Source organism: Microtus oregoni, unplaced genomic scaffold (genome assembly GCF_018167655.1).
Source record: "Microtus oregoni isolate MIOR12 unplaced genomic scaffold, Mior012 000050F_ref0000143, whole genome shotgun sequence".
Taxonomy (NCBI): domain Eukaryota; kingdom Metazoa; phylum Chordata; class Mammalia; order Rodentia; family Cricetidae; genus Microtus; species Microtus oregoni.
The window spans coordinates 679203-706892 of record NW_024543256.1 but is presented as its reverse complement, the minus strand read 5'-3'; the positions used below and the strand labels follow the sequence as shown (position 1 = coordinate 706892).

The window sequence follows — 27690 nt, the reverse complement described above, 5'->3', positions numbered from 1 at the left end:
CGCCCATCCCCCGCTGCCCTTGTTTCCCTGGCTGGGTGCGAGGGAGCATGCCTGTGTCTGGCTTTGGCCAGCTAAGAGTTAAGTCGAGGGGTGTGGAACTGCCTTCCTCTTGGGGGCGTGCCCCCCTTCCCTGCTAGGCGGCTCGGCCCCCCGCGGTAGGGTAGGGTGTGGCCCAGAGCCCGGGCCCGGGACCCGTGGTCCCAAGCGTCGGCCAGTGAAAGACGCCTTCCTCTTCCCGCCCTCTTCTTTCCCTCGCCGGCCAGCACCATGGGATGTAATATGTGCGTGGTCCAGAAACCGGAGGAGCAGTATAAAGTGATGCTTCAGGTAGGGCGCCTGGGCTGCTGCTGGGGCGAGGGGCGCAACCGGGCCAAGGAAAACTGTAAACCCCAGGGGAGGGCCACGTGGAGGCGGAGAGGCAGGTGTGGGAGGACGAGAAGGCTCGGAGAGGAAAAGGTAGGAAGTCGATTTCACCCTCATATTATGGATTGCTAGTTATTGGCACCCTGTGGGAACCAGCTAGGGATGGCATGAACGGGGTGGAGATAGGTGTTCCAGGTACATCACCAGGCACCCCAACCAAGGACTTCGAACCATGTGTCCAGATCAGCCCGGGTGGGAAGTTAGGATTTTGTCCTATAACTGAGAGACGCTCAGTGGCCCACGCGGGATGGAGGTTGCTTAGCAACGGGCTGGGTTCCCCGGCACTTGCTCCCCTGGTTGGACCCAGAACCAAAGAAACTGTAGAGTTTCCGCGAGCCAGAAGGCGAATCCCGTCCTGGCATGCCAGACTCAGTACGTCGACAATCGAGCTGGGTTTGGGTACCCATTTTCGCACCCAACTCACTGGTCTGACCCAGTCATGACTGTCGACTCCCGGGCCTCGGTCATCTTGGGTGAATGGGTGACTCCGGGATAGGTGGTGCCCAACACGCACTCTGCCTGCTAGCATCCGCTTTGGCCTGCCAGGCCTTGGGGACAAGGAGGGCAATGCGAGCGACTCCTGTGCTGCAGGAGGAGCCACCCTACGTGCTGCACGCTCGCACCTTGAGCTGAGCCCAGCCCCTCAGCCACGAGTGGGGTTTCCTTGCTTGTGCGTGGCGTAACTACGTGAGTGCGTGCCTGTGCTCTGTCTGTGTATGCGGAGGCTCTCCAACCCCGCGCGTGTGTACTTTTTGTGTGCACCCTGCGAGTTCTTTAGAGAAATGTGTCCCGGATGATGTTCACTGAGACGCGACGCACAAGGTCTAATTTTAGAGTGGTTGAGATTATCAGGAGGATCAGGATGGGCGCAGATGTGGGCGCAGACAGGTGAGTTTAAGTGACTTGTGTCTCCGCTACTGAGTTTGCTGATACTCAGATTGTTGATTAGAACCAGAGAACATGTGCGCGCCGGAGGGGTTGGCTCAGAGAGAACCTGTAGACTCCTGGACGAATAGTGGAAAAATTCCTTTCAGGAACGTGGCGGGAGTAGTAAGGGAGATGGTGTCAGTCATAGTGGGATGGTATTGAGGTGGTTTCGTGAGCCTAACATTCTTGCTATGATCTTACCTTCACTACTAGCAAGAATGGGAAGTAATGGGGGAAGAAATGGTGGGCATGGAGCGCCACGTTGGAGGAGGCGCTTCTGGTCATTTTTGTTTGTCTCTGTGGCCTCCCTTTTTCTATCCTCCCTAACAATTCCCTTAGCCAAACCCGCCCCGTCACTGTTGTTTTCTCCTCTTTTGTTCCCACTGTTTGGAGCTCTCACCTCCCTCACTTGTTCGTTGCCACACTTTTAGTGACTAAGAATCTGGAATGACCTAGCTGGAACCGACAAAAGGAATTCAGTAAAAACCCTTTGGATTCCAGAACTAGGGCTGCCTCTATTGGGGTTTCAATGAGCCGGAAGGCTGGGGTGACCCTAGGTGGGAGAGTCCCTGATGGACTTTTAAAAGAGAGCCCCACGTCTCACAGAAAGAACTTGCCCTCAGCTAGGTAGGTGGCTGGCTAGAAGGGAGGCCACTGCAGAACAGTCTTCATCCTCGGTGCTCAGCTCCCATGGGATGCTACTCTAAAATTTGGAAATAAACTTTCATTTCTTGTTTCTCCTTGACAGACCAGATGGTTTTAAAAGGCAAGAACTATTCTTTCAAATTAAGTAAAAACAAAAGGAATGAATGTAGAAACAATATATGGAAATCAGTGAAAGCTATTAGGTAGCCCAGGTGAGGAGCTTGTGGGCCTCAAGGAGAGTTTTCCTTCAGGCCTGGACCCTACCAGATCAGATAGCAACTTTTGTCCTGAAAACCCTGGCAGTTTCCAGTATCTCTTCCTGCCTCCCAAGATCTTTTGTTTGTTTTTTTTTTTTTTTGGTTTTTCGAGACAGGGTTTCTCTGTGGCTTTGGAGCCTGTCCTGGAACTAGCTCTGTAGACCAGGCTGGTCTCGAACTCACAGAGATCCGCCTGCCTCTGCCTCCCGAGTGCTGGGATTAAAGGCGTGCGCCACCATCGCCCGGCCTCCCAAGATCTTTTAAACATGTGCGCTATCCACATTGAGTGCCCTTTTTTTCTGTCTCTTTCAAAGTGACTTCATTCATGGCCTCTGCAACTTGCCTGTAGAGACTTTCTCACTATGACACTAGAACTTAAAAGAAAATTATAGTTTTATTAACATCAAATTCACAGTCATACAATGTTATCTTTTGAAAGAATACAATTCAGTACGTTTGGCTATTGTGGATAATGCTACAATGTATTGTAGCATTGTATATTGGTATACAAATGTCTGAATCCCTGCTTTCAGTTCTTTTGAGTAATACCTAAAAATGGAGTTACTGGATCATATAGTAGTTTCCAGTCATTTCTTCCCAGTAACACTAACACGAGCAATGTACCAATTTCTCCACATGCTTATCAACACTTTTAATTTCTGGTAATCTTTATAGCTATCTTATGGGTTTATAGCCATCTTTTGTGGGTTTTTTGTTTGCTCAGATGTAGTGCTGGGGATGGAAGCTAAGTACTTGTATGAGTTAGGCAAGAGCTCCACCATGGAGCCATACCCCCAGCTCTCTCATTGTGGATTTGATGGTTTGCATATCTGTTGGCTAAATGCTGTAGAGCATTTTTTCTTGTGTTTATTGTATGCTTGCCTTTCTGCTTTGCAGAAGTGTCTGTCTTTATGCTATTATGATGGAGCATTCTAAGAAGCTTTGAAATTAGGAAGTAGTTGGTCCTCCAAGTTTCTTTCTTGCGCTTTTTTTTTTCCAAGACAGGGTTCAGGGTTTCCTAGTAACTATAGAGTCTCTGTAGACCAAGCTGGCCTCAAACTCATAGAGATCTGCACACCTCTGCCTCCCAAGTGCTGGGGTTAAAGGCTTGTGCCACCACCGCCCAGCCCAATTTTCTCTTTTTAAAGATTATTTTGGCTCTACGGGTCCCTTGTTTCCTTGTGAATTTTGGGATCAACTTGTTTTCTGAAAATAAACTGGGGTTTTGATGGTGTGGAATTGAACCCATAGCTTAGATTGTAGAGTATTGCCTGCTTATTTGGGCCAGGTCTTTTTTTCAAATATGGCTTGTATTTGTTAAATTTGTTAGGATTTAGTCATCTCATCATTTTTAATTGTGTGTCAATCTTGTGGCCTGGTGCCCTCAGAGGCCACAGAGGGCATCAGAACACTGAACGGACCCCTGGAACTGACATTATGAACATTTGTGAGCTACATGGGTCCTGAGAACTGAAGCTGGGTCCTCTGCAAAAGCAGCCAGTGCTCTTAATTGATAAACCATCTCTCCAACCCAAGTATTTTATCATCCTTAATTAATATTATTGTAAGTGAAATTTCTTTTTAGGGCAGCCTTTTAAAGCCAGGTTAGTCTAGAACTTATATAGCAGGCTGGGCTTAAACTTAGAACAGTCCTCTTGCCTCAATTTCTCAAGTCCATGAGCCATTATGCCAGGCTTGCAACTGTTTTCTAGATTTCCGAATAAGATAGGACAGTCTTCAGTCACTGGATGTTAAAAAAGGTCCTGTTCTATGTCTCAGTCAACTGAATGGGCTGCAGCAACAATGACGACTTCTACCTCTGGTATCCTAGGGGACTTAGTGTTAACTATTAAGGAGGCACGTGGTACGTTCAAGCTGCTTCCATCAGGTCATCCACTGCAGACAAGCGCTCTCACTATTCCTTAACAAGTGGAGAAATTGAGGTAGGAAGATCAAGAATTTGAGACCTCCACTCCAGAACATGATCCTGTATTATTATAACAATAACTTAAATAAATAAGAGCAGGAGCTGATGAAACGGCTCAGCAATTAAAAGCACTCGCTGTACTTCCCCAGAGGAACTACATTTGATTCTCAGCACCCACATGGTGGCTCAAAACTGTCTGTAACCCTAATTCTAGGGAATCTGATGACTAGGGGAACACACAGGAAGTGCATGTGGTGCATTCATGCAGGCAAAATAATGCATATACATAAATTAAATTGTTAATTAAAAATCCATAGCTACCCTCCTTACTGGTAGAAAAAAAGTGAGCACATTTCTCTCTCAGATTATGAACAAGGCAAGGATGTGTGTTCTCACCATATCCACTCAATAGTGTACTGGAGGTTCAAGTCACAACAGATTGGCAAGGAACAGAAAATGCATCCGAATTGGGAATAGGTAAGTTTGTTTCTATTTGCCAAGCAGAACTTTATAAAGTTTCAGGTGTGTACTACCACCTGGCTACTGGGTTTAGAAGGTTGAGAAAGTTCCCTTCTGTCCCTGGTTTGTTAAAAATTTTTATAATGGGAGGTTATTTTGTCAAATGCTTTTTCTGTCACTATTGAGATGGTTGTGTAATGTTGTTATCTATTTGACTGATAAGATCTGTTGCAGGCCCTTTAGCATGTCAGAACTTCATGCCTATGTGTATTATTTCAGTTGTGCCCTTCTAATATACTTAAGCAGGTTGAGTATCTTATGAAATACAAGGCCTTCCTCTGAAAGAAGGGGGAATATACCACTTCTCTTGATTAAAAAGGAAGTGTGGAAAACTGGATTCAGGATGCATCTGGTACCATGCTACAAAGCACCTTCTCAGAACCTTTCCTGATCTGCTCGCAGCCTCCACCCTTCACACCAGCAGGCCCTCTTGTCATTCCCGTGTCTCATCAGGTTGGTTCCAAATTCTGTTTGCCCTGTTGTCCTGGTCTTCCTAAACTTGTCATCCTTCTCTGACTCTGACGTGCTAGCTTACCTAACATGTATTGGCTTAGTAAATCAGACTCCACAAAGGTGCCTGCTCTCCACTGGAAGCCACCCATTCCTTTCGGGGAGCATTATGCCCACCTGCAACATTAGAGGAAGGGTGAGTTTAGGACAGGCCTAAGACTAAGCCAGCTCTCTCCACCCCCACTCCTCCAGACTAGGTTTCTCTGCGTAATCAATCCTGGCTGGCCTTGAATGCAGATATCCTCCTCTCTCTCTCTCTCTGCCTCCTGAGTGCTGGAATTAAAGGCTTGTGTCAGTACCTCCCTGACAACTTTAGGTGGTCTCGAAAGGTTTTCTTCCAGTACTTGCTTGCTGACTGCCTATTGTGACAGCCTCCATCCCAGTTGTTGGATCTGGTGGAGACTCCTTCCCACTGCCCAGCTCAAGAAATTTGGATCTGCTTTCCACCTTGCATCCTTTTCTGAGTTTTTTAAAATATTTATTTATTTATTTATTTATTATGTATGCAGTGTTAGTTTCCATGTCTGCCTACAGGCCAGAAGAGGGCACCAGATCTCATTAGAGACGGCTGTGAGCCACCACGCGGTTGCTGGGAATTGAACTCAGGACCTCTGGAAGAACAGTCAGTGTTCTTAACCTCTTAAGCCCCCTTTTCTGAGTTTTGAGGGCTGTCTGATACTTTGAAATAAATTGACAGGAAAATAGCAGTTGCAGGGAGGGGCAGTGCAGTAGGGGTATCCAGATCCTAGGGTATGACACCAATCACCAATGTCTCTGTTACCATGGTTTTACAGGTATGTAGACATAATATACAAAACCTGTTTCACGTCATATTCCAAACACATGCAGTTATCATATGGTAAATACCTTAGTTAGCTTCAAAACAAAGAATGTCATGTTTACACATGTACACCCCTCAGTAAATGTGTTTATTTTTAGCCCTGTGGCCTGTGCGGCATCTCCATGGTCTAGTTGTTTTCTTTTCCTCCATCAGGTTGATGTGGTAAGTAGGTAAGAGTAGTTCAGCCCCCAACCCTTACCTGTGGGCAAGTCCATGTGCTTCAATTTCCCTACATGGCTGTGTGTCTCAGTTTCCCCCACTTGTTAAGGAATAGTGAGAGCACTTGATGGAAGCAGCTTGAACGTACCTCCTTCATAGTCAGCATTGGGTCTCCTGCGAAAGCAGAGGTAGAAGTCATCATTGTTGCTACAGCCCATTCAATTGATTGAGAAACAGTACTCTAGTGACTGAAGACTTTTATCTTATTCTGAGAGCTTCTCTACTATGAAAGAAAAGGGAAGTAAAAAACAGAGGAAAGGGCTCAAATTATGAGGAAGTATAACATGCTGGGTGAGTTAGGAGAGGGACAGGGACAAGAGTAGCCCCATAATTTGCACTTGGCTGAGAAGTTGTAGGCCCAGATGTCAAGATACCTTTTTTTTTTTTTTTTCATTCTGTCTGATCTTCACTACTGCTGGGAGCAGATAACATCATTCTGCTTAAGGCTAACTGTGAACCTTGCCCTTGCTCTACCAGGTTATCTGAAGGTGCTGGGAACTTTGGCTCCTGGCAGCTATTTATTGTGCTAGGGAAAACTGAACAAACACCCAAAGGGCATGCTTTCAGGAAGTTAGCTATTGACCTTAGGGCATTCCTTCTTCCTGTCAGATGGCCTCTGGAAAGGCTGGGAGGGTGATCTCAGTCAACTCCAAGTCAGCTTTGGGAAGGGAGATAGTACTGGAGATTGATTTTGTTTCTAAAGGAGTTTTTGTGGAGGAGTCTCTCAATTCATGACCCCCTCCTTCACCCCAGGTTTATCCCCTCCCCCTCCCCAGGCCTGACTTCACTTCTGCGTAAGGAAGATCCTTGTTCAAATGTAAATCCAGATTAAGGGTGTTTGTTTGTTTCCGGAGTATGCATTTCCTTCTCACAAGCTGGGAGTGGGGTTGCTTTCCTGATGCTTTGAGAGCTTCAGATGGGAACTTTGGAGAAAAGGACAGTCAGTGGAAGTCTCAAATTACTTCAGTGTCGAAGTGCAGTGTTTTACAATTAAATGGTAAGACCTTACCACAGACCTATTAAATTAGAAATCCAGAGGGCATTGTCTAAATCAGATCTATGTATGCATCTACGCTATGTGCAGCTGACTCTTTTCACCATCCACACTCACCCCCCCCCCCCGTTATAAAGATTTATTTATTTATTATGCATACAAGATTTTGCCTGCATGCCTGCCTGCAGGCCTGAAAAGGGCACTGGATCTCATTACAAATGCTTGTGACCCACCATGTGGTTGCTGGGAATTGAACTCGGGACCTCTCTGGAAGAGCAGTCAGTGCTCTTAACCTGAGCCATCTCCAGCTCCCACCCACATTCCTTTAGAACATACAGGCAACTCTGAAGATACCCACTTCAAATACTCCAGAAGATCTCACAGATGCAATTCTCTTGTCCTTCTCTGCTTGCCAGCCCTTGAGAGGTGGATAGGAAGTATGTATACAGAGAGGTTGAGAGTGCTGAATGAGCGGCCATACCCTTTCCCGGCTTGGCAAATGTGGATGGAATGTGTGCTGTGTCCATGCTAGAAGTTAAGGCATTTCATAGCCACCAGTGGAATAATTCAATCAGGCAAGGGTCAGCCCCTGTGAAAAGAAAGAGAAAGTGCACCTTATGCCTGGCATGGTGATACACATGTGTAATCCCAAGATTGGAGAAGCAGAGGCAGGAGCTTCATGGCAATACCCTGTCACAAAGTGTGCTTTATAAGGGGGCCTTATTTGCTACCACTACCCGGATTATGTGATGAAGCTGGGCATCACTAACCTTGGAATACAGTGGGGAAGAAGTGAGTACACTCCCATCACATGGCTGGTGCTCTTGCCAAAATACTTAACCTGAATCTTCTCACAGAGAACAAGTCAGCAACTGTAGATTTTGGTATATTATATATATATATATATATATATATATATATATATATTTATTTGGTGAAAGGAAGAAGTGATAATAATAGGTTTAAACAAAGTAGGTAAGGGGCAAAAGTGTGCTTCTTGATTTGATCCAGGATTAGAAGAAATTATAAGGATGTTATGGTACATTTGGAGAGTTTCAGAAGTGTCAGTTGGGATTGATGATAAATTATATGATAGAGTGAATAGAGTGGTTCTAATGCTTCTGCAAATATGAGTAAGTGAAAGCAGGTGCATTGTGGGAAGAGCTGGGTAAAGTGAACATGCAGGTGTTTATTCTTTTTGGAAGTTGACAGTCTTCGAAACCCTGAGTTGGAGACTTCTGTTAGGCCAGGGGCAGGTGGGGGGGGGGGGGGGACGACAATAAACCCTCCTGTTGAGTACCTGCTGTGTTTATTCGGGGATTTCTTCTTTTCATTTTGTTGATTGGCTCAACTTGACATCCCGATAATACCTGTCTGGGCCTAGGCTTCCAGCATATCTCTCCTGTGTACACCAGGAGGTCGGTGGGGAACTGGAGGCTAACTTCCTGTTTCTTTTCTTCCCAGCCTCAGATTCCTCATCTGAAGAATGGGGTAAGCAGACTGATTGTGGCACCCAAGTTCCCTAGAAATGATGTAGCTTCACTGGTTATGTTATTCATGAGGGTGCAAAGGACCATTTCTCAAGCCATATAGGAACTCTTAGGCCTTGCAGGATATCCCGAGGTAGGGCTCTTTTCTTTTGGCCCCATCTCCTCTTTGGTTTCTGGAGACCCGGGACTAGGCATCCCAGCCCAGAGCGCAAAGAGGCACTCTCTGACACTGCAGGGGTGGGGGATGGGAGTGGTGAGACGGGGAACCTGTTCTGGGAATCCCTTTGATACCTCTATGCACCTGCTTACGCCTCGCCTCCCCCCCCCCCCCAATTGCCGCTGCCGCCACAGCTGCAGCCTCAGCAGCAGCAGCAGCAGCCGCCGCCACACTCCCTTTGTCTGTAGCTTCCGATCCAGAAGGCGGGGCCGCCGCTCCTGGGGCCCCAGCATATCTGCCACCACTGCGTGGTTCCACGATCACAGGGTCCTGTTCCCTGCCCCTTCCCTATCACTGGCTTTAAGAATTTTTTCTTCCACTAGTCCTCATCAGCATCCATCCCTTACCGGGCAAAGTGCCCCTCCACCCTCACCAAAAAAAAGCAAAAAAACAAACAAACAAAAAAAAAAAACCACAGAAACAAAAGGAGCAGGTGTCCTGAGTTGCCCCCATCCACCTCTGCAAGAGCTTCCAAGGAAGGCTATGCCTACTCAGACTGAGCTTCATAGGCTATCTGCCCCAACCCCTCAGTTCCTTTTCCATCTAACCTGTCCCCCTCCCAAATCTGGTTTCTTGCTCTTGCTTCTCTCTCTTGATGATTTTACTTTCCAACCAGACAATGTCTGGGTGCCCCAAAGTCCACTACTCAATTTTCCACTTCATGACCTCCCTCTCACGATCTCAAATTAGGAATCATTCGTAATTAAATTCAGCAACAGCTGGGCATAGTGACTAATTCCTTTAATCCTAGCACTCAGGAGGCAGAGGCAGGTTGATCTCTGAGTTTCAGGATAGCCAGGGCAATACAGAAACCTTGTCTCAAAAAAAAACCTATAAAATAGGAAACAAACAAACAAAAACAAAACCCAGCAACAGTGGTTATAGGATACTCAAATCGATGGCTCTTATTTAGTGTAGATGGAATGGGGCATTGGTATGTTTGTGCATCTCAGAACTTTCACGCTACAAGCATGTGGTGACCCAGCCTGTAATCTTAGTGTTTGGAAGGCAAAGAAAAGAGGAACAGGAGTTTAAAGAAAATATCTGGGCAGGGTGGTGGTCACCAACACCTTTAATCCTAGCATTTAGGAGGCAGAGGCAGGCAGGTTTCAGTGAGTTTGAGGACACTCTGGTCTACAAAGTGAGTTCTAGGACAGCCAGGACTACACAGAGAAACACTGTGTAAAAACCAGAAAGAAAAAAATGTCTATATCTGCATTTCCATTTCTGGTTAAGCCCCAACTTTGGAGTTGTCTCTCAGCCTTCCTTTCTTTTGTAAGGACATCCCTGGTCTCTGTGGACATCGGAACAGCTTTCATTTTCATTGTGGTAAAATACACATGAAGAATGTGCTATTAGTGCTATTTCATCTATTCACAATGTCCAACCACTAGCTCTGTCATTCCAGAGTGCATTCATTGCCTCCAAAGAGAACTGATACCCATTAAACTGCCACTCCCCACTTACCTTCCTTCAGCTCCTGGCAACCATTACACTGTTTTTGTCCCCATGGATTTGCCTGATGGAGATGATCCATTTAAATGGAATGCCATACAATATTTCCTTTTGTGTCTGCTTTCTATTGTTTAATATAAACCATTTTTAAGGTCCATCCATGTTCATACATCTTAACAGGTTCATCTTTCCATTCTATGATAGAACAACACATTTAGTAGACCCCAGTCTACTTGGAACTTGCATGTCCATTTGCCTTGTATTATTGGATGTAATCTGTCTGTCCCCTCCCACTACCTTTCAAAAAAATATATATATATATATATGAAACTATATATACATTTGAAACTATACACACACACACACACACACACACACACACACACATATATAGTTTTTTGAGACAGGGTTTTTTCTGTGTAATAGCCCTGGCTGTCCTGGAACTTGCTTTCTAGACCAGGCTGACTTCAAACTCAGTATGATCCACCTGCCTTTCCCTCCCAAGTGCTGGGATTAAAGGCATGCACCACCACCTCCCAGTTTGCCTTTCAAGTGCTAAAACTAAATGCATATGACACTATGTTCTTCTTGGTGGTATATTTAAAAAGTGGTTAATTTTGTGTTAGGTGTATTCTACCACAATAATAACACTATAATACTGCCTCAGATATCCTTGTGATTAAGTTTGATTAGTTGCCTTTTCTTTCTTTTTTGTTTTTTTTTTGTTTGTTTGTTTTGTTTTTGTTTTTTGGTGGGTTTTTTAGGTTTTTGTTTGTTTGTTGGGGTTTTTGAGACAGGGTTTTCTATGGCTTTGGAGCCTGTCCTGGAACTAGCTCTTGTAGACCAAGCTGACTTCGACAGAGATCCACCTTCCTCTGCCTCCCATGTGCTGGAATCAGAGGCATGCGCCACCACTGCCTGGTTACTTGCCTTTTTTAAAAGGCCTTCCTAGTTACTTTATAGAAAACTGACTATTTTATACTTTGAGGTAAAATTCTGTTGGCTATGTTTCTGGAGGGGATACTAACTAAGGCTGGAATGAGGAGTGCCCAATGTAATATCTGGAGATGGCCACTGGGCTTGAGATCCCTGTTCCAGCCAAGGGTTCCAAACTTAGCATCAAATCAGGAAATAAGCAGAACTGGATGCTGAAGAGTCCATCATCCAGAGGAAACAAAGTCCCAGGCCAGGGAAGTGGCAGTTGCTGAGGACTTCAGTACAGAGTTGTCTGTGTGTGGTGCTTTGAGTACTTCTAATGTTTCAAAAAAGATGTGACTGTACAAAAGCGATGGTGCTAGTGCAGGATGAAGGAGCAGTTGAGTAAACAACTGTGAGTCTTGGATTTGACTGCAACACTGTCCTTGGGCATTGCTGGCAAACAGGAATTTGGCACTGGAGTGGGTTTGGAGATACATAGGAAGTGTTGATAAAAAGTATTCTTCTGGATTGTTACAAAGTACGTAGGTTGTACTTGATAAAGGAAACATTTTGTTTTCTGTCTATAGTCTCCTTAGTAAGTAATGGAAACAAAGTAGATTCCTTTCAGATTGCTCCAAAGGAGGGAGGTTCAGGCTTGGAGGTACAGGCTTGTATTTGATGAAGAAAATAATTTTTAACCTCCTCCTCCCTGCGCCCCCAGTAATGAAGATGCTCACTGATCTGTTTCTAAACTATATTCTCAGTCCAGAAACCTTTTCCGGTGTTGAATTTTTTTCTTTGAGACAGGATTTCATGTAATTCAGGCTGGCCTCAAACTCAGATCCCATTTGCCTCTGCTTCCAGAGTGCTGGGATTAAAAGTGTGGGCTACCACCTTTCAGCTGTTCAGCCCTTCTTATATAACCCAGGACTATCTCTGCCCAGGGATGGTACCACCCATTAATGGTCTGGGCCCTCCCACATCAATCATTAATCAAGATGATATCTCTCAGATTTGCTTACAGGGAAATCTTATGGATTTCTCAATAAAGATACTTTCCCCCAGATGTGTCTAGCTTTGTGTCAAGTTTAAAAAGAAACCATTACAATTGACCGCTTGTAATTTGACACACAAATACACCATTTTTTTTAAGATTTATTTATTTATTATGTATATAACATTCCATGTATGCTTGTATGCCAGAAGAGGGCGCCAGATCTCATTACAGATGGCTGTGAGCCACCATGTGGTTGCTGGGAATTGAACTCAGGACCTCTGGAAGAGCAGTCAGTGCTCTTAACCTCTGAGCCATCTCTCCAGCCCCCAATACACCATTTATTAAGCTATAACCTTTCATTTCTTGTTTATTGCCAAGATCTCAGCAGCATCAACATATCAATATAAAACACATTCCAAACTTTAGACCCTCCCACAGTTGAGGCTGGAGAGATAGATGACTCCTGAGAACTTGGGTTCAATTCCCAGCACCCACAATTGTCTCACAATTGTCTCACAATTGTCTGTAACTTCAGTTCCCAGGGATCCCACACCTTTACATGGACATAGAAGCAGGCAAAACACTAATGCACATAAAATTAAGAAATAATCATTAAAAAAGAAGTTCCACAATCTTTGAAAATTCAAGCATTTTAAAAGTTTAGTTTTGCTGGTTGTGGTAGCACAACTTTAATCCCTTAATCCTAACACCATCGAGTCAGAGGGTTTGTTGCCAGTCTGGTCTACAGAGGGAGTACCAAAGCTACACAAAGAAGCCCTGTCTCAAATATACAAAAATAAAAGTTCAGTCTTCTTAAAGCATCCAAAGTCTCTTCCTTTAACATCGCTCAACTGTGGGTCCCTGTATAATCAAAAATAAACCAGGGCACAGTCACAATCTGAACAAAGGAAAACCAAACTTCTACCTGTAAATAATTTAGTGTCTAATGTTGGGGAGTCACTCGTGATCTTCTGGGCACCTCCAAAGGGTTTGGGTCATTTCTCAGGCTCCATCTTAGAGCTGGCTTCACTTCAAAACTTCTGCTGGTTGTGTGTGTGTGGTCCCAGGGAAGTCCTAGAGAGCAGCTTTAATTTTAAAGAAGTAGGTTCTAATACCAGCAAAAGAATGCCAATGAGTGTGAGAGAAATCAGGTGACAAGGAAAAACAGGTTCCTTTATGTGGGCTGCCACTAGAAGGTGTGGCCTAGGTTTAGGGTGAGTCTTCCTACTTCAAATGAGCCATCTCTAACAACCAAGACTAGCCATTACACCCACTGAGCCATCTCCCAGTCTCCACTTTTTAAATTTTTATTATTTTTTAAAAATTTTTAAATGAGGGCTGGAGAGATGGCTCAGCGGTTAAGAGCATTGCCTGCTCTTCCAAAGGTCCTGAGTTCAATTCCCAGCAACCACATGGTGGCTCACAGCCATCTGTAATGGGGTCTGGTGCCCTCTTCTGGCCTGCAGGCATACACACGGAAAGAATATTGTATACATAATACATAAATAAATATATTTAAAAAATTTTTTTAATGATTTGTGGTGTATGCATTGTGTGTATGTGTTACATGTATATGTATGTACAGTTGTTTATGTGAACCAGCCAATGATCTTCCAGGATCTACCTTCCTCAGTCTTCAGTTCTGGGGCTCTGGGCACATGCTTTTACATGGGCACTAGTAATTTGACCTTAGAACCTCTTAAGTGTTGAGCCCTCTCTCCAGTCCTCCACTTCAATTTTTGAGACCAGAGTTTCATCTGGCTTGATACTCAACTGATAATTCACCTAGGCTAGCTGGCCAGTGAGCCCCAGGCATCCTGTCCCACCTCCTCAGTTTTGGGATTACAAATGTCTCTCTCTCTCTCTCTCTCTCTCTCTCTCTCTCTCTCTTTCAGGTTTTCAAGACAGGGTTTCTCTGTATAGTCCTGGAATTTCTGAAACTCACTCTGTAGACCAGGCTGGTCTCAAACTCAGGGTGGGTCTTGCCTCTGCCTCCAGAGTGCTGGGATCAAAGATATGTGCCACCAATGTTCAGCCAGCCCTAGCATTTTCCTTAACAATGTGCTTTTCTTAGTGTTTTATTGCTATTTTGTTTGTTTTTGAGAGGGTTTCTCTGAGTATCCCTGGCTGTCCTGGAACTCAGTCTGTAGATCAGGCTGGCCTCAAATTTCTGAGTGCTGGGATTAAAGGAGTAAGCCACCACCGCCTGGTAAAGGGACATTTTCTCAGTTGAGGTTCCCTTTTCCCAAATAATTCTAACTTGTGTCAAGTTGACATAAAACTAGCTGCACAGTGTTCTAGGGATTGAACTAAAGGCCTTCAAGTTTATGTGGCAAGCACTTTCAGACTAAGCTATCTTAGTCTGAAAGGCCTACACAGTCCATGTGGCCTATCTGTATTGCTGTGTAGGCCTTTATCCCCCATGATCTTGGGCATATAAGATTATTTATTGTGCTCTATTCAACACATTTGCCCTCCATTTCTGTGGAGGGCAGATCCGAAAGTTGTTTGAGTGACAGACAGGTTAACAATGGAACATTACTTCCTGAGCTTGCATGATGTGGCAGAATAAAGGCCAAGAAGTGACAAACAGGTGTTGAAGAGTGTAGGCAAAGTTTTTCTGTTTCCCCGCAGTTACTCCCAAATAACCACACAGAGACTTATTATTGATTATAAATGCTTGGCCTTCGGCCTTCTCCTTCTGGCCCTTCCTATTGCCTGGCAGCCCAGGCCTGAAATGATGTGGTGCCTTGGCTCTGGCTCGTGGGCGAAACCTCCTTCTGACAGTGAAGATTGAACTCTGGCCTAAGTGACTTGAGACCTTCTTGACTTGACTTTGCACGCAGACAAGTATATGTGAATAAGGTACAAGCACTTATCCCAGCCTTGCTTTGGGACATGGCAGCCTCCACACTTAATGAAGATAATCATGGCAGAGCTGAAACTGCCCATGCACCACCCTTGATCTTTCTTTCTCCCAGGGGGATTCTGTGTACTGAGTTTCGTGCAGGTTTTCTACTGCTGATGCCTTTAAAAGAAGCAAGTGTGAATCAGATAGTGATACTTGGTAGAGGCAGGAAAATAAGAGATTTCTAGGCTAGCCTCTCCATATAGTTGAGAGGCCAACCTGAATAACTTATTGGGATTATGTATTAACTCCCCTGCAAAAAGAAGTACATGCTCTCCCATAAAGTGTGCAACTAGCTCTTATAACTTAAACTAACCATTTCTATTAATTTATATACTTCCATATGGCTCATGGCTTGTTACCTCATCTCCTACATGTTATGCTTTCTCAGAGTCTTCTAGAGACTCTGCCCTTCTTCCCAGTGACCTCTGCTTGGAAATCCTGCCTAGCTACTGACTGCTCAGCTTTTTATTAAACCAACCACAGTGACATCTTTACACAGTGTAATCAAATATGTTGTAACACATACACGCTCTTAGTGGTTTAGTGTCCCCAGTCCCAACAATCCTAACAGGCATTTTTTTCATTCAGTACTGGGATGGTTTGGGCTACCTTTCCTCTGAATGGCTTTGCTGCCCTTTGATGTCCTTTGCTAAGTAGCTACTGAGTTGTTTTGTTTTGTTTTTTGGTGGCTGGAGAGACCGCCAAGGGTGCTGGGAACCAAACTCTTGTATTTTTGGTTGTGAGCCTAGCCTTTAACAGCTGAGCCATCTCTCCAGCCCATGAGTTTTGTTTTTTTAGTGCTATGTAATGGTTTTCTTTGAACTAGTACTTATGCAGCCTCTTGTCTCAAATGCTTCCATTGTTTTCTATTGTTTTCCCCAAGTTTTCCTACACCCCATACACACTGTTCATTCCCAAGGCAGCTGTTTGCCTTGTTCCAATTACATTTCTGGTATATTTGGATTTGTTTGGAGCTTGTAACAGGTGACAGTGCAGAGAGCATCCTGAGTGACTTTTTTGTTTTGTTTTTCGAGACAGGTTTTCTCTGTAGCTTTTGGCTCCTGTCCTGGAACTAGCTCTTATAGACCAGGTTGGCCTCAAACTCACAGAGATGTACCTGCCTGAGTGCTGGGATTAAAGGTGTGTGCCACCCACCACTGCCCAGCCAGCTAAGTCTCAGTGTGAATGAAGAGGGGAGGCTGGTGGAAGCCTGACTAAATTCTATGCTGTTTCCCCCGCTCCCCCCAGTCCTGGAAATAGATCCAGAGCCTTGTGCATGTTAAGCAGATGTTCTATCACTGAGCTACATCCCTAGGCCTGAATACCTTTTACAGAATAGTAGCCTGAGCCGGGCGGTGGTGGCGCACGCCTTTAATTCCAGCACTTGGGAGGCAGAGGCAGGCGGATCTCTGTGAGTTCGAGACCAGCCTGGTCTACAAGAGCTAGTTCCAGGACAGGCTCCAAAACCACAGAGAAACCCTGTCTCGAAAAACCAAAAAAAAAAAAAAAATAGTAAAAACAGAATAGTAGCCTGAAGGTCAGAAATGCCTCATAACAGTTGGGGACCATGCAGGCAGGGTTTCATGCAGGATAAGAGCTGCCATTGTCTCTGGCCATGTACTTGACCCCACACAGCTTTGTGCAATGCCTTGTATATTTCCATCTTATTGAGATTTCCTGCTCTAGAAGGATTTCTTACTTCTACCTTGTAAGATTCTCTGTCCTATCTACCTTCACCAGTTCTTGAGGATTACCATGGCCTGAAGACAGAGGAGTTCCAGGGGTGTGGCCACCACTTGGGTTAAGAGAGCCCTCTAGCCTGTTATAGGCAATCTCTCTGGCTCCTTTTCTGAGGTGCTAAGACTATGGTATTCCCAGCCCCCACTGGCCTACCCTGCAAGCTCTTCCCAGTGCCTGAGCCTGGTTTCCATAGTAACACGGCTGCTGGGTAACTTAATGATTCCAGGGAGAAAGGCATTCCTGCGGTTATGTGTCACCTGAATATCCCACACTGTGCTTGTGTTTGTCTTCCTGTCCTGGGATTTCAGGGTAACTCCTCCCACACAGAAACCCCCAGTTCATCTCTCTGACCTCTTCTGCCTGTTTGTTAGCAGATGTTACAAAACAAAGCTGAGGAGTAAGCCGGAGCACTGTGTTGGTTTCCGTGCTGTAAGCACTCTACTATAGCCCATTTCAAGCCACTACTGTGAGCAGAGTAAAGAAATGTGTTTGCTTCCAGACACATAGAATGGAAATGATGCCAAGCACACAGATGACAGTAAAGTGTAATAAAGCAATTAGAGAGCCAGGAGGCTTAGTCTTTATTGCCTTTGTTCTTAATTCCATTCATTCAGTTGCAAGTTTCTCAGTCATAATGTTGATATTAATGTCTGTTTTTAACAGCTGACTCCAGCCACTTCTGGGGAGGCCATTCCTCATGTCCTTGTCAAAAGCTTTTGACACACACCTTTCTAGTGTCCTGTGCATAGCCCCTTCCCCGGTCTGCCTGGCTAACTGTGGCCTCTACAGTAGACTGCTTTTCTACTCCCCTCCTTCCCTCCTCCTTCCCCCTTCCTGATCTCTAATTTCCTGCTGAAATTAGAGATCAAGGTAGAGGAGGCTGACCTTGAACTCCTGATTCCTCTGCCCTATGAGTACTGAGTGTTCCATCACACCCAGCTCCATCTACTTTTTAGAAATACTATTCTAGAAAATGTCTTGCCTGAGAAAAGCTGTTTCACTTGAAGATGTTCCAGTAATTCTATTTTAAGAAAGACTTATCTAGTGTGATAACCACAGATTACACAAAGATGCATGAAAAATGCCCAATTTTTTTGTTGTTTGTTTTGTTTTTCAAGACAAGGTTTCTCTGTGTGCTGTTCTGTCACTCACTCTGTAGACCAGGTTAGCCTTGAACTCACAGAGATTCTCCTGCCCCCTTGCCTCCTGAGTGCTGGGATTAAAGGACTGTGCTATCACCACCCAGCTGCTATATTCCTTATATCAAACATTGGAAATGGCCTCCTTGCTAAGTAACAGAGACAAAGCCAGTAGGGTTTGAAATATCTGCCCCTACCTTATAATTCACAGAGAAAAGACTGCCAGGAAGTGTGTCCACAGGGCCGCAGCATTCCATACATCCCTGAGATCACAAGCAATTTTGCTTTTCTCCAGTGGACTAGTATTTCTCTTGTATTCAGACAAGATGGAATTTTTGTTGTTTTGGGACTTTTTTGGGGGAGGAGGGGACAGAACCATGTAGCACAGTTGACATCAAACTCTTGATCTTTAGGTTTTTAGAAACAGGGTTTCTCTGTAGCTTTGGAGTCTGTCCCAGAACTAGCTCTCAGACCAGGCTGGCCTCGAACTCAGAGATCCACCTGCCTCTGTGTGGGATCAAAGGTGTGTGCCACCACTGCCCAGCTTACAACTGTGTTTTCTCCAGCCATAGCTAAGGGACTTCTCTAGTTCCCTGCAAGTGCTTCTCTCCTTGTTCTGTCCCTAGGATAACTAACCTCATCTGTTTTCTTTCTTCCTTTCTCTTTCTTCCTCCTTTTTCTCTATGTCTGACAGGGTCTCTTGTCAGACATGCTGATTTGTTCTATAGCTAAGGGTGACTTTGAACTTCTAATCTTCCTGCCTCTTACCTCCTTTTTCTGAGGTCTTGTATTTAATACAGTGTGGTGGCACAAGCCACTGTACCCAGCTCTTGTTTTTTGTGGGGCAGAACTTAGGCTTTTGCTATGTATGTCAGACTGACCTCAAATTCACAGTGATCCTCTCCAACCTCCCAAGTATCATTTCTATTTTTGGCTCATCACTTTCTTTCACCTACTTAAGGATGCTGCCTATCTCTCTTCTAGGTGGGGGTGATGCCTGGTGCCATGCCAGTTAGCTCATCCCAGTGAGGAACAATGGGTATGGTCTTCTCAGTCCAGAAAGGTTTGTTATCAACTGCTATCTCCAGAAACTGCTTCCTGGTTACCTTGCAGGCCTTTGACAAGTGCCCTGAATTGTGGTGACATCTGTTTGCTATGTTACATTGCTTTTTTTTTTGTCCCATATCCAAGGAAGACCTAAGAAGTGAAACAAACCGCTCCAGAACTTAACAGACTCTGGCTGGGCTGAGGGTAGCCTTCTGCCAAGAGGTACTTGCTCCATACCCAGCTGGAGTTGCCTGCCAGCTTTCCTACCCAATGATGGGTTTCCTTCCTTTTCCAGCCAGGGTCTCAGCCTGTTTCTGTCTAAAAGAATACCCCTTCCACCTCCACTCCCTGCCCATCATTTTGCTTTTCCTACCTAGCTGTTCCCTGTCTTGTGTTATAGGAAGGTCGCTTGTTGGTTCCCAGCTTCTCAGCCCCGAAATAATCACACAGAAACTATATTATTTAAATATATAGACCCATTAGCTCTAGCTTGTTATTTGCTAACCCTTACATCTTAATTCAACCCATTTCCATTAATCTGCATCACCACGAACGAGGTCATGGCCTACCAGCAAAGTTTCAGTGTGTTTCTCCAATGGCTCTATGGCTTCTTCCTGACTCCGCCTCATTTCTCCTAGTATTCAGTTTAGTTTTCCCCACCTAGTTGTGTTCCCCTATAGCTCTGCTATAGGCCCAAAGCAGTTTCTTTATTAACCAATGATATTCACAGCATGCAGAAGGGAATCCCACATCAATCCTGCTTCTGCCTCAGGCATCTTCCTTTGCCCCTCAATCTGACCACTGTGTAGGCTCTCCTTGACTCAATTTGTTCATTGGCTAAGCCTCACTTTGCTCAACAGAGACAGTGCTGTGTCTCTCTTAAAGTTGTCAGGACTTTGGATTTCATGGGTACTCAATTTTTGGAGCCCTGCCTGCAACCTGGTGCATAGCAAGTGCCCAATAAATCATGCTGGCCTTGTAAGATTCACCATTTGGCTCCTCTTTTAGGACACTTTGCAATTCCAAAATTTTTTTTGTCAGGAAGCTTGCAAGCTGGCATTTCCTTGTACATTTTTACTAATTCATTCTATTCCGTGTGTCCATTGCTTTGCTGTACTTGGTTATCCTTTGGCCCTGGTGTTAGGTGATCACAAATTGACACTGAGGTTGACTGATTTGTCTCAGCCATCATCAAGGGACTCTGGGTCTTCTAGATGCTAGCTCTGGCCTCAGTGCTGCCAGAGGAGAGGCAGGTCCTGATGGGAGGATCAGAGAGCTCTGAATGGTTCCTAGTAGAGGAGGACTACAGATGTTTTGAGATGATGGCAGAACTTTCAGACCCTGTACAGATACTTAGTCACCTGGCTTTGAGGGAGTCACAATATTCAGAACTCTGGGTTGGAGGCTGATGAATGGGGTCTGCCTGGGAAAGAGGGCACTAGGGGTAGCTAGAGCTGTGGGTAGAAAGATATTTCTTGGTTGAACAGGTCTGGGTGCTGGTTAGCAGCTCAGGGTCCTGCTGGCCTTCACCTCCAGAGGGGAGAAGCCGGCTCATGAGGGTTCTCACAGAGGCATATCTCTGCCACAGGTGAACGGGAAGGAGCTCTCCAAGCTGTCTCAGGAGCAAACCCTAGAGGCCCTGCGTGCCTCCAAGGAGCCCCTGGTGATCCAGGTGCTGAGACGCAGCCCCCGTCTGCGGGGGGACAGCTCCTGCCATGACCTTCAGCTGGTGGACAGTGGCACTCAGACCGACATCACCTTCGAGCATATCATGGCACTGGGCAAGCTGCGCCCACCCACCCCACCCATGGGCATCTTGGAGCCGTACGTCCTCTCTGAGCTGTGAGTTGCCCTCAGGAGGGCCTGGGTCCTGCCTCCTGAGAGGACATGCTACCTGGGGCAGTTGTCCCCATGTGACCCACAGGTGGCTTGCTTCAGCTCTAGCCATAGTGGGGAAACTCAACTCAGCTGCCACTCTTGTGCAGGGAGGAGGCTCCTTGACTCTATAGCTGACAGTGGCACTTGGGCTCAGAAACCTCCAAGGTTCTGTCCTCAGGCTTGGCATCAGCTGGCAGAAAGGCTAAGGGGAGCCTAGGTGCTCAGGACCTGGCTGTTCCTCCATCCTCTTTCTTCTTCTGCCCCATCTTCTCTGCCTCCACAAGCATCTCTCCTTGAATCTTCTTGCATCCCTTGTCTGTCCCATTCTTCCACCTGCTCTGAATTTCCTCTATCTCTTCGACTTCTTTCTTTATCCCTCTTAAGAAAGGCCTTCCATCCTGGCCTAGCTGCCATGACCATGTGAGCGCATTGACTCACTCTGCTCATCCCACTGGGAGGCGGTCCTGGGAGCCCTTTGTTCCGAGAGGTAGGCCAAAGGGCAGTGCACAGTTAGTCTAACTTCAGGGCAAGGAGGGCAACCCTTCCCTGGAGGCAGAGGGGTGCTTGTCTGCTCTGCAGAAGGCTGGGGTAATTCCTGAGGGTTCTGCATGAGTGGGAACAGTGCTGAGGCAGCCTGGGCACTTAGCTCTGGAGAAATCAGCCCTTGTTCTGGGAACTGGGATGGGAAGAACTAGGTGTGCCTGCCTAGGTCCTTAGAATGGACCCCTGTGAGCTTTGATTTAAGGAGCATTCCTGATCCTGCCACAGCTTTTGTGTAAATCAGAAAGGAGGGTTCTACAGGCAGCAGCTTGGCCACCTTCCCTAGAGAGCACATCAAGAATAGGGTTCTCTGTTTACTACACTGGGACTGGCCAGCTTGGAGCTAGGGCTAGGGTGCCAAAGAAGCAGATGGCCCATCTGACCCCCCCTTCTCCTGGGCAGCCCCCCCATCAGCCATGAGTATTATGACCCAGCGGAGTTCATGGAGGGCGGCCCACAGGAGGCAGAGCGAATGGACGAGCTGGAGTACGAGGTGAGCCTAGTGGCTGGCCTGGCCCTTCTGCCTGGCCAGAACCTGTAGCCAGCAGGAGTCTGAGCAGGCTCACTTTCTGCAGCTCTGCCCAGGCTTGGCTCCTGCTGCCCCCTGGTGGCTGGGCCTCATGACCCTTCCCAGAAGAGAGCAGCCTGAGTCAGGGAGGGTGTGGGTGAGGTGGTGTGTTCCTTCTGTCTGTGTTGGTGACTCTGTGTCCCATGCATGTGTTTGTCCTGTGTGTCCTGTACATTCTGTGTCTTGGGCGTTTCCTGATAGGGAAACCACTGAACACTTGCATCATTTCGGATGGTAAGAGAAGGGAGCCCTCAAAGCCAGGAGCAACATACTAAATTCAGAGAACGGAAACAGAAGACGTGGGGCTGCTGCGGGCTAGGATCTGAGCCAAGGATGCAGCCAAGTCTGCAGGCGTCCCCGCTCATACACTTCAGTCCTTTATAACTCTACTTCCTCCCTACCCCTGTGGCAGGAGGTGGAGCTGTGTAAAAACAGTCACCAAGACAAGCTGGGCCTGATGGTGTGCTACCGCACAGATGATGAGGAGGACCTGGGCATCTACGTTGGAGAGGTATGGAGAGGTGTTGTGGCAGGCTGTGGCACACAAAGCCCCAGAGCTGTTCTAGCTGAGCTCTGTGGACTCTCTACAAAGCCTGTCCAGGATTTAGAGCGGCCCAGAGGCCTAACAACAGGTTATGGTAGATTGTGGGTGTCAAGGCCAGGGTAGCTGTGGTTTCAGTATATCCAGGTAGACAGTGCTAAACACCCCACCTTTTCTCTCCCTACTTCCTTCCCTTTGGCAGATGTCTATCCAGCAGCAACCCTCCATTAGCACTATCCTATTAAAGCTACCCTTCCAAATGGAAAATGTCCCGCTGCCCAGAACATCCCAGACTTGATGTATGAAGAAGCATCTAGCTACATGCCAGCACCTAGCTCCTGCCCCCCACCCTAAAAAAGCCTCTGAATTGGGTGTGCTCTCTGTAATCCCAGCACTTGGGTGTGTCAGAAGTTTCAAGGTTACCCTTAGCTACACAGTGAGTTTGAGGTCAGCCTAAATTGCTGGAGACCTTATTTCAAAAACACAAGTTAGGTATAGGTAATGGTGTTTTTAAGCCCAGCACTCGAGGCAAAGGCATGTACATTTCTGTGAGCTTGAGGTTAGCTAGAGCTACATAGTGAGACTGTTTTTAAAAAAGAATGAGGGGGGTATTCTGGAAGGATGGTTTTTACTGCTCTTTCAGAGGACCTGAGTTCAATTCCCAGAACTCAAATAGGATATCTCACCAACACCTCTAACTCTAGGGATCCAATACTTCTGGACTCTACCAGTACCTATACTCATGTGCATATACATACAAAAAATAACAAATTTAAAAATAAGATAAATCTTTCTCAAAAAAGTTGGATACATAGTTCAGTGCTAGGTGCTGCCCTGGCATACACAAGGTTCTAGGTTCCTTAACACAGAAAAAAAGAAAGACTTTGCAAGAGTATAGCAGTGCAAGGGATAGAGGAAAAAAGTGTTGGGTAGGGGCTAGGGAGCTACTTCTGGTCATTCTGTTTCTCCCAAGCTGAGGGAGCAAACTGCCTGGGCCCACTGTTCTGCCCCTGCTTCTGAGACCTTGGAAGCTGCTACTCTGAGGTGAAGTGGGAAAGTAAGCAAGTCTGTTATTTGCCTTGGGAGCACCCCAAGATAAGGCTACCCACACACACTCACTTGCACTGAAAAGGACACCATAGGTGCACAAGTCCCCAAGATGCATGTGTCCTGCAGGTAAATCCCAACAGCATTGCAGCCAAAGACGGCCGGATCCGTGAGGGAGACCGAATCATCCAGGTGAGCGCTTGAGCAGGTTGCCATGCCTGCCCTGTGGCAGCCCTGTTCTCTCTCTCCATGGTCCATCCCTAGATCTTTTCTGCTGAGAACCTGGCCTTCTACCCTGGAACCTGGACCTAATCTTATTTCTGTTCTGGTTAACTGCCCTGAGTGACTCACGTGTATCCCTATCAGTACCCCCTGCCCTCTTTCCCTCTATTTCTGCTCCCCCACTCTTTGAGCACACATGCTCTTGCACAGTCCAGGCCATCCTTTCCCCTGATACATTTTGCTTATTTATGCCTTCCTAGAGTTCAAGAGCCTGTCCTTAGCACAGTCAGAGCCCTCCATTAGCATTCTTGTTGATTGTCTCCCTGGACCTCTGCAGATTAATGGAATGGATGTCCAGAACCGAGAGGAGGCAGTAGCCATCCTGAGCCAGGAAGAGAACACCAACATCTCCCTGCTGGTGGCCCGACCTGAGAGCCAGGTGTGTATGTCCACCTGATTGGGTGACAAAGGGCCCCTCAGAAGCTTTCTGTCTTGAAAGCTGCTGGTCTGTTTGACTTCACTGAGAGCATGGTCTTAGGGCAATGTGGAGGGCATTGGGGAAGCCTTTAAAGTGTTAGCTAGCTCATGTTTGTCTCTGCAGCTAGCAAAGCGGTGGAAAGACAGTGACAGAGACGACTTCCTAGATGACTTTGGGTCTGAGAATGAAGGGGACCTTCGTCCTAGGAAGCTGAAGTCACCCCCTGCCCCGCAGGTAAGGAAGGACAAAGATATGCTAAGTTGGGAGGGCAAGAGAGAGGGAGGAAGGAGAAAGGGACTTTGGGTGGACATGGTCTCCCAGCCTGGGCCTAGAGAGGAACAAGCCATGAGCAGAAGCTCTAGTCCTACTGCATCACACTTGTGTGTGGGAACCTAACTGACTATGTTTGTCATTTCTGTCCCAGACTGGAAATGATGAGAAGGGTGCTCCTGATGGGGGCCCAGGCTTGAGCAACAGCCAGGAGCTGGACAGCGGGGTGGGCCGGACTGATGAGAGTACCCGGAATGAAGAGAGCTCTGAACATGACCTGTTGGGGGATGAGCCCCCCAGCACCACCAACACTCCTGGAAGCCTGCGCAAGTTTGGCCTGCAAGGGGATGCCCTGCAGAGCAGGGACTTCCACTTCAGCATGGACTCTCTGCTGGCTGAGGGGGCAGGACTGGGTGGGGCTGACCTTCCTGGGCTCACTGATGAGGAGTATGAACGCTACCGGGAACTACTGGAGATCAAGTGCCACCTGGAGAATGGCAACCAGCTAGGCAACTTCTTCTCCTGGGCCTCCAGTGGCAACGGTGCCCTGGATGTCAACCGAAATGAGAGCCTAGGCCATGAGATGGCCATGCTGGAGGAGGAGCTTCGGCACCTAGAGTTCAAGTGCCCCAACATTTTGCGGGCACAGAAGATGCAGCAGTTGCGGGAGCGCTGTATGAAGGCTTGGCTGCAGGAGGAGGAGAGCCTCTATGACCTGGCAGCCAGTGAGCCCAAAAAGCACGAGCTGTCTGATATCTCTGAACTGCCAGAGAAATCAGACAAGGATAGCACCAGCGCCTACAACACTGGGGAGAGCTGCCGGAGCACTCCGCTGCTCATGGAGCCTTTGCCTGAGATCCCCCTGAAGCGATCTGCTGCGGGCAATTCCAATTTGAACCGGACCCCTTCTGGCCCTCCTGTCACCGCCCACCCCAAAGGGGCTTCTTCACCTGGAAGCCCTGCCAAGTTCCGATCACTCTCTCGGGATCCTGAGGTGGGCCGGAGACAGCACTCAGAGGAGCGTGTCCGACGCAGCACCAAGACAGGTGTTACTCTGGAGCGTGTAGTTCCCGAAGGCAGCCCTTACCTCTCCAGGCGTCATCGTGGCCAGGAGAGTGAGCATTACCAGAGCTGTGTGCAGTTGACCCCACCACGTACCCTGGAGGATCTGGGCCATGGCTCCTTGAGCTTGGCTAGTGGTCCTCGGGTGGGTGGGGTGGTGGCCGCAGCTGTCGAAGTACCCCGCATGGAATGGAAGGTGAAGGTGCGAAGTGATGGAACCCGCTATGTGGCCAAGCAGCCTGTGCGAGATCGGCTGCTGAAGGCTAGGGCCCTGAAAATACGGGAAGAGCGCAGCGGCATGACCACTGATGATGATGCAGTGAGTGAGATGAAGATGGGCCGCTACTGGAGCAAGGAAGAGAGGAAGCAGCACCTGATCCGAGCACGGGAGCAGCGGAAGAGGCGTGAGTTCATGATGCAGAGCCGCCTGGAGTGTCTGAGGGAGCAGCAAAATGGCGACAGCAATCCTGAGCTCAACATTATTGCCCTGAGCCACCGTAAGACCATGAAGAAGAGAAACAAGAAGATCCTGGACAACTGGATCACCATCCAAGAGATGCTGGCCCACGGTGCCCGCTCAGCTGATGGAAAAAGAATCTATAACCCTCTGCTCTCTGTCACCACTGTCTGAGCTGCCCCAGCAAGAGCCCAGTCCAGGCCTAGAGAGCCTGACCCTCACCCTCCCTTAGAATCTAGTGTGTGTCTATGTGTGTGCTTGCACGCTGTGCTCATGCACACGCCTGTATTTGTATGTGTACACAGGACTTTGGTAGTAGAAAGCCCCTAGAAGGGACACTTCTCTTCCACCTATTTCCTGCTCCCCAAGAGGCTATGTCAACAGCCAGCATAGAGGGCATACCCATAAAGGCTACCTGTGTGTGCCTGCATGTTTGCGTACAAACACAGTGCTCTTGATATGTTCTTGGAGACAGGAAAGTCCGTGCAGAGGGAAGTGAGGTGGACTATCTTAAGCACAAGAAAATGTCCAGCTTCTTGCTGAGCATGGCCTCTTCCTACCCCTGGAAGCCGCAGTTCCTTGTAGACAAAGGCAACCCTGAATTTTGTGGTTTTTCTCCTTTTCTGTGCTTGCCAATAGTTGTTTTCTGTTTTGTGGACCTGCTCTAGGGGTTGGCAGATCCTTCAGGCAGCCTGACAAAGGTGGACCCCACCGAGTGCTGGCTGGGAAGGAGGTTGGGGGGAGGAAAAATGGGAGGGTTGGGTGGGAGGGAAAGGAAGGGGATGGGGAAGAATAGGAAGCAGCTGTCCTGGTGGTCTCTACTCTGAGGAATGGCAGGAAGGATCTGAGTTGGCTTTTGAGGGGCACCCATGTGACTGAGAGTGAAATCACAGGGATTGTGGGCACAGTATCCATCCAAAAAGAATTTGTTGACCCCTGGCCTATGCCACCTGGAGCAGAGCCACTTTTAGTAACCTGAGCAAGAAGCTTAGATGTTCAGGGGTTTGAGAAGCCAAACTCAATTGGCAACAGGGTAGACCTCACCTAGCCTAGAGATCTGGTGGGAGTTGGGAGGCCTGGACCCCGTGAGAAAGGAAGATGGGCTGAGTGAGCGATACCTAAAACCTCTTCCAGTGGTGCAACTTTCAAATGTGCCACTCGTTTGGTTTCTCAGTCTTGGTGAAGCTCATGTTGGGAGGCTACAGGAAACCCCTGTTCCCCATCTACATTCCAAGAATAAAGCAAGCTGCCTTTTTATTACGTGGACTCTGTGTTCATTGCTGTTTGTGCTGGGAGATGTCAGTTCATTAGTTCCTAAGTGCCCAGACTTCCACAGCAAATTGGTGGTGGGTAAGATGCCAAGGTGAATGTGAGTGGGAAATTTGAGGATCCATTCCCAGAAGCTGAGCCCTTTTGCTGAGAAGGCTGGGTCACAAGGACACAGCCTCACC

The 27690-nt window shown here is 47.1% G+C and overlaps 1 protein-coding gene across 3 annotated transcripts; it reads left to right on the top strand.

Annotated features, from left to right (window-relative positions):
- LOC121437137 (PDZ domain-containing protein 4-like) lies at positions 1–26678 on the top strand. 3 transcript variants are annotated; one of them, XM_041636976.1, is made up of 9 exons: positions 1–327; positions 8727–8753; positions 20765–21018; positions 21997–22087; positions 22575–22673; positions 23880–23942; positions 24310–24411; positions 24574–24684; positions 24875–26678. In XM_041636976.1, the coding sequence occupies exons 1-9, from the start codon at positions 268–270 to the stop codon at positions 26411–26413; spliced, it is 2346 nt and encodes a 781-aa protein (XP_041492910.1). In that variant the 5' UTR covers positions 1–267; the 3' UTR covers positions 26414–26678. The 3 variants fall into 3 exon arrangements, with proteins under 3 accessions (XP_041492910.1, XP_041492911.1, XP_041492912.1); XM_041636977.1 differs by lacking the exon at positions 8727–8753; XM_041636978.1 differs by lacking the exons at positions 8727–8753; positions 20765–21018; positions 21997–22087.
- Positions 26679–27690: the final 1012 nt, after the last annotated feature.